This window comes from Ruditapes philippinarum, unplaced genomic scaffold (genome assembly GCF_026571515.1).
Source record: "Ruditapes philippinarum isolate M1 unplaced genomic scaffold, ASM2657151v2 ctg5164_1_1_1_1, whole genome shotgun sequence".
NCBI classification, from domain to species: Eukaryota; Metazoa; Mollusca; class Bivalvia; order Venerida; family Veneridae; genus Ruditapes; species Ruditapes philippinarum.
This window is the reverse complement of record NW_026858420.1, coordinates 26,429-37,176: the sequence shown is the minus strand read 5'-3', so window position 1 is coordinate 37,176 and position 10,748 is coordinate 26,429. Positions and strand designations below refer to the sequence as shown.

Sequence of the window (10,748 nt, the reverse complement as noted above, 5' to 3'; positions counted from 1 at the left end):
TTGAAACTGGAGTTGATTTCTATATTCTAGATTTCTATATTACAGAATAGTGTAAGCAAATTTATGTTTTATGTTAAAAGTTTCTTATTGGTCACTTATGATAAATATCAATCTAGAGACCGAGTAATAATTCAATAAAGGGGACGCTGGTTTAACTTCAATGTATGGAAAAGGCAGTCTGTTAAATGGAAAGTAATATACACATATAAAATATCTGAAAAACTAAAATATAAAAACTATGCTTCCAATTAGTAAAGCTTTCTAAAAGTACAATAGTAAAAAGCATAATTGGTAGTTTCGCCTATTTCTGAAAAGCGAATCGCATTCCTATATTTTAATGTATTTCAAACTTGTTGCTTAGTAAAATTTTGTGGATGAAATGATCCGTGTAAAAATTACCTGCACTGATGAGGCATACAAATTGATTTTGGTATAGTTCGATTCGATAAAACCAGTAAAAATTATCATTATCATTGCATATTTTTCTTCATTTAAATATCTATCAGTCGTTGTTGTTCCAACTGCTATAAAACTATGAAAAATGCTTCAATACTGATGAAACTTGGCACAAATGTTGACTGAACCATAGCCTCTGTAACAGCATGCTCAATCTTAAATTTTCTGTTACCATGGCAACGGAGGGACGTCTCAAAATTGCGTAAAATCAATATTTTGCATTGTTGTTTTTTTTCCCATCAAAACTGATTTCAAAGTGCTGCAACTTCTCAATGCAATGAGATAGAGCAAAATGCTTTTCATCGTTGGTTACACGTCACCTTAAGATCGACATGAGGCCACTTTTAGCCTGTCACATGTCCAAACTTTTCTTGGCGATGAGGGGGACTACCGCCCCCTTCAAACCCCCCAAACAGAAGGGGGAACATCCTCCTTCTGGCAACCCAACCCCCTGATGTATCGTTTTGAAGGGGGCCGCGCCGAAAAATTGGTCATTTTTTAAATATCATTTCTCAAACGACAAACGACAAACAGTGTTTGGGGCCTAAATAGGGCATTTTTTCACTGTTTGAGGCCTCAAAAGGGGGGGGGGGCAAAAAGCCGTCAAAACACGTCTATAAAGAAGAGGTAAAGGGTTAACAAAAAAAGGTGAAAAACCTTGGCATTACCCAATATCTAGATTTCCCATGTAAATACGTAGCCTTACACCTAATTTTTGTGAAAATTGTTGTTTTTCGGCATCTTTTTTATTTTTTTAATTAATGTACCAACAATTAACTGTATCATCTTTATTTTTCACCGGTGTATAGAATCAACAAGTGTTTTTGCTCTTTACTTTTCCATCTTCATTTATTTTTCATATGACATTTGTGTTAAAAAACATTTTAATTTAATGGTATTACATACATGATATCGATGTATCAATGCTCATGCTCTTATCATGTCTGTCCAACGCCATTGAATGTATGCCTTTGAATATGTAATATCTTTATATATTTTAATAAAATTATTAAATAAATGTTATGCTGCCCTCACACATAAACCACGCCCTTACTGCGACCTGAAAACTAGTAAGATAGCATTTTTCTTTCGAAAATCGTTGGTTTTCTTTCAAATTTTCAAATAACTCTCGCAGACGGTCCGGGGCTCTGCAGTCTTGTGTTCAGTACGTTTTCTCTATGTCCTCAATACGACCCTTCTACGTCCATGGCGTTTCCACTGCGACTGTATTGCGTCCCAAAGTCGACCCTACGGCGATCATCGGCGACCCAGCTGCGACTGTGCTATGTTCTCTGCGTCCTAACGGCGCCTCTACGACGACTATTACGTTTGTCCGGCGACTGTCCTGCGACTGTACGACGACCCTACTACGTTCTTGCTACGTCTATAAAAACAATACTTTTTACCAGTAAATTTCATTCTGAGTCTGACCTTCAACGAGTGAAGACGTATATTTAATTAGTATTAAGTTAAATCATCCATATTATTCCAAAGATGAGAGGCGGACGAGGCAAAAGAGCGAGGGTCTCTAAAGTGCTACAAGTTGACCCAGTCGCCGCTTCAGATATGCAGTTTGGTAGAGGTTCACAGTGTGTAGAAATCGCGGCTTCATCCACTGGCGGAGACGCATACAAACAGTCTTCTAGTGGTCCACAGTCTGTTGAAACAGCGGCAAGGACGCAGGAGCGTCGCCAAAGGTTTCCGAGCAATTTCTTGTAATTTCATCGGTGACTCTACGGCGTCCTTAGTACGAGTGTACTACGTCTAAAATAAATTTTGCGTTCTTATTGCGTCCTTACTACAATGCTGCTGCGACTATGGCGACTCCACTGCGATCCCACGGCGACCTAACCAGGACTAAGCAAGAACGCAGAGTTTCTGCGACTGTTTTGTGCATGTTCAAAATAGTCGCCAACGGTCTGCGACCTTGTGCGTCCTTGGGTTCCTCGCTACGACCTCGCTGCGTCCCTGCTGCGTCCATGGCGACTGTGCTGCGTCCTGGGTCGTAGCAAGGTCGCAGTAAGGACGCAGTAAGGTCGCGAGGTATGTGTGAGGGCAGTATAACGTATAACAATTCCTTTCCCAATCAGAAAACCACGTTAAAATAAAAATGCAGCTATTGTTTATTTAGCACAACTACAACAATTTGGTGATTTGGCAGAATGTTTATCACGGGTGTCAAGTACCGATAATTAAATTACCAATGACACGTGGCTGATGTTTATTGGTCGCGCGTTTTCACACACATTTAGATAATGTGATTAAGAGGAACATGTATTGACTTTAAGATATTAAATACATTTTGTAATTTCTTAACCTGTTGTTGTCGAAAATATTGCTTTTGAAGATTATTATAGCAATATTTTGCTCAATGTCAAATATAGTATATGTTATTCTCGAAATATATTTAAATCAAAATTAATCGAAAACATGAAGATCGTTTTCTAATAACAATCATTTATTGATTGATTGGTATTTTGTTATTTAATTAATTCATAATGTAAATACCATAAAAATATAATTATAACATAAATTAAGTAGGCATGTAGAACAATTCATTGCCGATATAACATGCATGCGTTTGTCACAGAAAAATAAACTAAATCTTTACAAAATTGTAGAAATTGTAGATATGAATAAATACGCAATTCTCAAATCGCGCATTTTCATTATTATCATTATCATAATTCCTTCACTTTTAGTCAAGGGCCTAATTTGTTATATCATGCTCAAGCATTTATATTAACAAAAATTATATATTATATATAACTGCCATGTAGCCATCCTACAACTCTATGTAACATAGCATTTAACAAATAAAAAATGTTAAATTATTGCTTTACATTAAGTTTTCAATATTTTATCGGATACTTTTATAAAAATTGCTATTTGCTTTAAATTATTTTCTCGAAGTATCTGTGATTCTTAAGTACAAAAATTGAGATAGTGGTCGAAATGTCTTACCCACTAGGGATCGAAAAGTCATGCAAAAGAGATCTTAGTGTCGAGAAGTCATCTTAATATCGTAAGGGATCGAGAAGTCAAGGGGACTAAGTGTCTTACTTACATTTATGGCACAAGTAGAACCACCGACGTTCCGTAGGCTAACTTGATAGCTTCCTCACATGAAAGAATCCAAAGTGCCTGTCGGGATTCGAACCCACAGCGGTGAGGGGCAAATGGTTTGAAATCAACGACATTAACCACTCGGCCACGGACGCCCCGATTAATATGTAAGCTTATAGGGTCAAAAACTTTGTAAATTTTTCAATCAAATGTAAAACATTTTCTCTGTGTGCTTTCTATACATATTCATATGTTACAGATATTGTTAAAAGTTAAACTATTGTTAAATATGGTTATCTATCTAGTAGCGTTGAAATTGCCTTTCATTATTATTAAACATATGCTACTCATTTTGCCTACGTCGTTAATTAAATTGCCATATCTCTACGTTTGTATGTTTGACATTTTTTTTTTTTTAAATTGCTGTGCTAAATTAACTGTTTGTTTGCAAGTGGAATATTTAAATGTGAAGTATGTTTTGAAAAGATGCTATAAAATGTTGTCGTGTATTACTCTGCGTAATGGCAATAACGATTCTTTTTGCTTCCACGTGGAATAAAAATGAAAACGTTGACTGGAAGGAAAAGGTAAAATGCTATAATAGCTATAAAAGGTTATAGTTTTTTTCTTTTTTCTTTTAATTTTCTTTTTGTTTGTTTACATGTACTGCGGGACGGACTTATTTTGACTCCAGGATTATACATTATATATTGAACAATCATGGTAGCGGTCTACTACACAATGTTTCATGCTAAATATCTAACCTCTAGACTGCCATTGTCAAAGCAGAGAAGATGTTTTTTTATTATAAAAAAATGCAACAGACGTTAGTGTAATTATTATAAAGGTAGATATGAACAAATAAAAATCGATATGTAATACAAAGAGCATTGAAACACGAGGTTATCTGATTTGCACGAGGGGAGTTTGTGTTTTGTGAGATTTCATCAACATTTTAAGGTTTAGATTGAGTTCTTCTATTCTTCGCCGGCCTAGGAAGGCTTGGTATCTTCCTCGCCTGATCTCTGTCATCCTTGATCACATTCATCCATCTTATAGCTTGACAATACGATAGACTGCAGATGTGACCCAATCCTCTTGTAAATGTTGTCCATCAAACAACTTTTAGGAATTTATCATTTTCTTATTATAAATTAATCATTCTTTTTTCAAAGATTAGTGATAAACGTTTTGGATAATTAAATTGTACTAACACTTGATCTAGGTAGAACTTCTATAAGTCGAATTTCGAGTAGTCGATTTTATTGATGTGTCGAAGTAAAATGAATCTCCCGATTTCTTCCCCTATATTTTCTTTATAAAAACCTATACATGGGTCGAAATTTAAATGTTCGAAGATTTCTCATGGTCCGTGGTACAACGAATACAATTGCAATCCGATTATTTTGACAACCTTTATCTCATACCCATTGTTTACAAGTGATCTGGCCACGAAAATCAACTTGTGTAACTGATGTTAATTACCGGCCGTGTGTTCTAACAGCTTTGTAGGCGTATTTGATAAAATGTTCATAATATATTGTTACTATTCACATTGCCTTAGTTGTTTTCGAAAAAATGTTTTCATAGGGAACTTACCTGACCCGGTGTCGCGAGCGTGAAATTCACACTCTATTTTTACTATGAGCTTGTTTAGTTACCTTTTTTAAGCCTTATTTAACTCCCTTGTAAAGGTCTTGCAAGTCCCTTCGCTTATGTACGGTGGCACAAAGATGAAATATGTGTTTGATTTTATCTATCCCGCGCGCACGAGATACTATGTCATTGCCACGAGATACTATGTCGTGGTTACGAGATACTATGTCATGGCCACGAATTACTAAGTCGTGGGCACGAGATAATTAAGTCGTGGGCACGAGATACTATGTCGTGGACAATTTGTAAAAGTTGTAAACTTTTATTTCATATCGAATATATATGTATCAAAATCATGTCCTTGATTCAAATCTAGTGCACTCTGTAAACAGTATCGAAGAATGTGCATAAAGCGATCCCACTCTTAAATTGTATGTATTTAGGTCATTTTTATTGTAAAAAAGCGGTTGCTTATCTAATATAAATCAATTGACTTTTTACTAAAAACAGATTCTGTATATTGTCGTTGAAAAATGGTGCATTCTTAAATTGAATGGGTTGCAATCTTAATCGAGTATCTTATTAATATATATGCCAAAACAGTTGCCACTCTTGTAACAGCGTCGCACATATTCAGGACATTGGTGAGACTACAATCGTGTTGCATTTCTTATTATGCCAAATATAAGGAAAGAAAGATCCTTATTGCTGCGCACTTCAGATGAAAGGAACCAGAATACTTTCCGGGCTGAATCTACCTTTCTTAAAATAAACATCTTGAGAACGTAAATTTAAACGTCGTTATTCGATGAGATAAATATTTTCTTTTCTAATTCGTTAACTTTCCTGAGAAAGCTGCTCACATATATAATAGATATATGATCTAACTTGTTCAAAATTATAGATTTGGTATGCCTTTTCTATAATTATACAAATCTTACACGCAAATAATCTGTTATTAAACATTCACATATACTTTCATAATATGATATTTTGATTCAGTACATGCAAGGGCAACTCATGTCAAACGAGGATTGAAGTACAAGATTGAAAACATCGGTAAAATACTCAGAGAAAATAACCTCTCCAAATTGCTCAACAAGAAACAGCAAATCATCGGAAGAATGAAATGTGAGGTAGTATTATTATTTATTAAAAACCACAACTTTGTTATATTCATACACATGTATATCAAAAACTTATGAATATAAATATTTCAAACAGTTTTTTTTAAATACTTATTCAGTATGAAAATATGTCTTAGGATGTGATCAATGGTTTGTTCTAATTATCTAATTAGATAATTATCATCATTCTCATTAATTAATGTAGTATGTTACTGAGGCCGGTGCAAGAGAGCGGCGTGAACAGTAGTTTATACTTACTATTACACATATGACAGGCCAATCAAACCAGTCAAATTAATATTGTTATATGAGACTTCATTACAAGTATAATAATTATGAAAATTATGCGCCTCCTTCCTGTCAGGTATTAATCAATGGCATTTATGAACAATGGCATAATAATATGGAATATTGGAAGTCTTTCAAAAGATATTGAAAACATTTGTTGTCATTTACACAAACTGTACTACGTCAAGTACATTGAAAACTGCGCCAAGCTTTGAAATCATGGCGGCTGGCCTATATTAAATGTCATTTTAGTCTGTATATTAAATGTCATTTTAGTCTAACAATATCTGCTTAACAGATATATGATGAATTGTGACGGGTTCATGAGGCATCTGTGCTATCTATAATGTCAGGTTTCAGGTAAGATGGTAAAACAGCCTTAAAAGATGCCTCCGACTCGGTAAGCCTATCACTGCAGCTTCCACAACTAATGTTTCTTATGTGGAAAATCTAACCAACACAAGACGCAAGACGTACATTGAAAGAACTTGCAAATAGTGTTGGTGTATAACCGGGATATGTAATCGGGAGTTTAAACTAAAAAAAAATGCTTTGTGCTTGGTGGTTTCAACTCCTCTTGGCATTAAAAATGCGAAATATATTTTTTTAAAGTGCATAAATTGTGACAATTGTAGAATTTCCTAATTGTTAACAAGTGATGAAGTTTGTGTCAAGAATAAGCAGTGGTTACACAATGAACAAGATGGATCAGTTATTGCAAAAGAAATAAAAAGCTTTGAAAATATTTTGTATGTCAGTTTTCAAATTTGATGGACCTAGTGTTAAAATTCCTGTTCCAAACAAACAATTTCCCATAGATCATTTAAGAACAGTGTGCTTATCCAAGATGAGAACGTTTTACCAGAAACGTAGACCTTCCGCCGAACCTCAACGTGCGAATGGTGTAGGAAGTGTACTTTTCTGCGACTTTTCTGCCTTCACGGGCTAGAACATGTTTTCCTGATAAGTGTGAAAACACTAAGGGATTAAAATAAACGGTTTATGACTGCACCTCACAACGCAATTAGAATAATCACAATGAATAATTTGAAAGAACTCCCACGTAAAACACCAATTTTTAAAACGCAAGTCCGACCAATTTGCATAACTGTGTTAGCAAATGACCATTCATATATTGTTTTATCATAAAAAATGATTACAAAAATGTTTGCATTTTTTTCTTGTATTTTGTTTTTTGACTTCTTCTTTTTCCTTTTCAACAACTTTAAACTGGCTTAAAATGTGTAAATTCAACTAAGTCTACCGTTTTTTGTTCACTAATTGGCTTATTTGAGTTAATGTTCTGATGTTCTTTATCATAATTATTTTATAACGCTTGGTCTTAATATTTGATGTTTGTAAACCATTCGTCATGGTATTATAGTATGATTTATCGATGTTGAATATTACTTGGATGTTTTGTGCATCTTGCTTACACAGTATTACTCGTATATTTTTTTAAAAGGAGTTGAATAGAACAAAAGTCGCAAGAGCAGCAGTAACAGATGCTGGTGGATGGTGCCCGATAGCCTCAAGAACGAAACATTCCGGATTTGACAAACAGCTTGCAATAACTTTAGCCAAGTTTTTTGAAGGTATATTACAATGAAAATATCCTACTTCAGCTTACAAATAAACAAAATATATACTTAAATTTTTTTTTCAAATTTTCTTTTGAAAGAAAAAAATTTAAAAGTTAAATGGAGCTATTAAGTTAACCTAATTTATGTAATTTGTTTCACTTACGTGTTATCGAACAATCATAAAATGTTGAAGATAAGTATCAAGTTAATGGTCCCACCATACCAGGGGCGTTCGGGACTTTGATCTTTTTTACAGTTAATGGTTAAACTTTTTTATTCGTTGACATTTATTTGAAACGTTAAATTCGAAAACAATTTTTCTCTTTTAATTAACAAAATAGTCATCAGTTTATATCACTTCCTGCATTAAAATGCAAATTAGGCACAGTTTATCAGAATATCAACAGCTCTAGATCTTATTAATTATAATTAGGTTCGGTTTAAATGATTTTGATAATGAGAATCCGTGCAAAATCTAAACATCATTGTCTTATAATTTTTGTCTGTTTTTAAGGAAATTACATTGCAAGTTTTGGTGACGGTCCAGGTAAATTCAAAGAAGCTGTACTTGAAACAGGGCTCGTGAGAGCATACGATGCATATGATGGCGCACCATTTTGTGAGGTTACAAGCAACGGTCTCGTGCAATTTCTTGATCTTTCTATTCCGCAATTTGGTTTACCAGTTTACGATTGGATATTGTGTCTTGAAGTAGCCGAACATGTACCCAAAGCCTTTGAGGAAGTATTACTAGGTAACTTAGTTCGACATGCGCGAAAAGGTGTGATTCTTAGCTGGGCAAGGCTAGACCAACCGGGTTATTCTCATGTCAACAATCGATCTCCGGAATATGTAATATCTTGCATGGATAAGCTTGACTTTGAGATTCATAGAGAGTTTACGAATCAAATCAGAAATGGAACGACAATATATTATCTTAAAAGTAATTTAAGGTAGCTCGCTACTTTCCGACTGAAATTTGACAACATCTCAGATCTTGATGATTTTTTGTATGCAAACATATAGATATGTGAGCTTTACTTCTGCAGTATTATTTTATAAATAAACAGCGTTACTATGACGTCAAAGCGCCCTCTATCGGTTGCGGCGAAATTGCGTCTTTTTCTCAGTAAACCAATCTGTTCTTATCAATTTGCATCCGATTTCCTTCGTTTTAATTTTATAGTGTTCAGTAAATGTATGTCTTTGTAATGATATCTTTCTGTAACATTTGCTTAATAGTCTGCGATTCTACGTCATTTTTCTCTACATTCTGACGTCCATATCTGATGCAAATACCGCGCGATATCGCAATAAAGATTGTGTAATTAAAAAAATTCAACACGGTGAACTTTGCTATAATTTTTCGAGCGTGTCGTGAGAAAGTGAAGGAAAATATTTATGCAATAAAAATATATGGTCAACGCGTAAGATATTTTGCTATTACTGTTTTAAAATAAAATAAAGGGAATGTAACGTAATGGTTTTTGTGGCGTTAATAGACGTTGGAGTTCAAAGAATGATACCAAATAACAATTTTCTTACGTCAAACATTACGATTGTAAGTATAAACAAAACAGGAACTTGATGAAATGTATATTTTTTAAATTGTTGATTATTTTCTCATTGAAAGCATGCGCTAGATCAGCAAATTTACAATGTTTAATCTTAAATACATTTCTAATTTGCAGGACGCAGTCTCATACATCTTTTAATTTTAATTTTATATTTTGATGTTTGTAATGAAAGAGTGAAAAGTGTTATATTATTATATGAATTAAGTAGATTTATCTTCTTTTGAGAAATAAATCCCGTTTAATTTTTGACGGGTGCATATGTGTAATTGCCTCAAAACCCATCCGTGTGAAACGGTAAAACATTCCGATAAAACTGGTTTTCGTAAGTTTACCAAGCACGAGTTTTTCGTGCGTACATTGTAAAGGCTGCGCATTTAAAGTTTAAAATTTGACGTGGAAACATCGCTTATTAAAATCCCACCCTCCCTTCCCATGTGTTATTTGTATTTCAATTTTACATAAACATGTTCTGCTGCCGAGTGTTTATATTTTTCAGCTTGAATCCAGTCGGTTTTTCATAACTTCCCGTTCAGCCATGCCATGCCGCTCCATCGACACGTGTGCTTGAATTTGATGTCCAGTAATTACAGTCTACAGAAAACATTTTATCCCACGTATTTAGTGTTTGAAATGTGTTGACACTCAAAGTAATAATTGGATGCTCTACGTCTGATTACAACAAACTTTGTTGTAGAAATAAACAGTTGTAATTTGGAACATTACTCGATACTTAAAAATAATTTATTAAAATATTTATTAGTATTAACAATAATTAATTGAGCTAAATGATTAAAATGGTGCTTTTTATATATTCTAATGCTTAAATGAATTGCAAGGATGCGACCCGACATTTTTGTGGTATGACATTGACAAACGGGTACAGGTTTCCTATTTTTCACTGGGTTTTATTTGGTTTTTCCTGGGCGAGTCGACCACAATTTGCAAGTTTTCATGGTATAGGAAATCAAAATGTTTTATATTTTACTATTTTTACATACCTAACTTTATTGATCATATCTGAAAACTAGAATATATCTTTCATAATGCAAATACGT

The 10,748-nt window shown here is 34.0% G+C and overlaps 1 protein-coding gene across 1 annotated transcript; it reads left to right on the top strand.

The window, feature by feature from the left end:
- The first annotated feature begins 1,950 nt into the window (after positions 1-1,950).
- On the top strand, positions 1,951-9,073 carry LOC132753155 (uncharacterized). The gene is made up of 4 exons (XM_060743597.1): positions 1,951-2,161; positions 6,121-6,254; positions 7,999-8,128; positions 8,631-9,073. Exons 1-4 carry the CDS (start codon positions 1,951-1,953, stop codon positions 9,071-9,073), a joined length of 918 nt encoding a protein of 305 aa, XP_060599580.1.
- Positions 9,074-10,748: the final 1,675 nt, after the last annotated feature.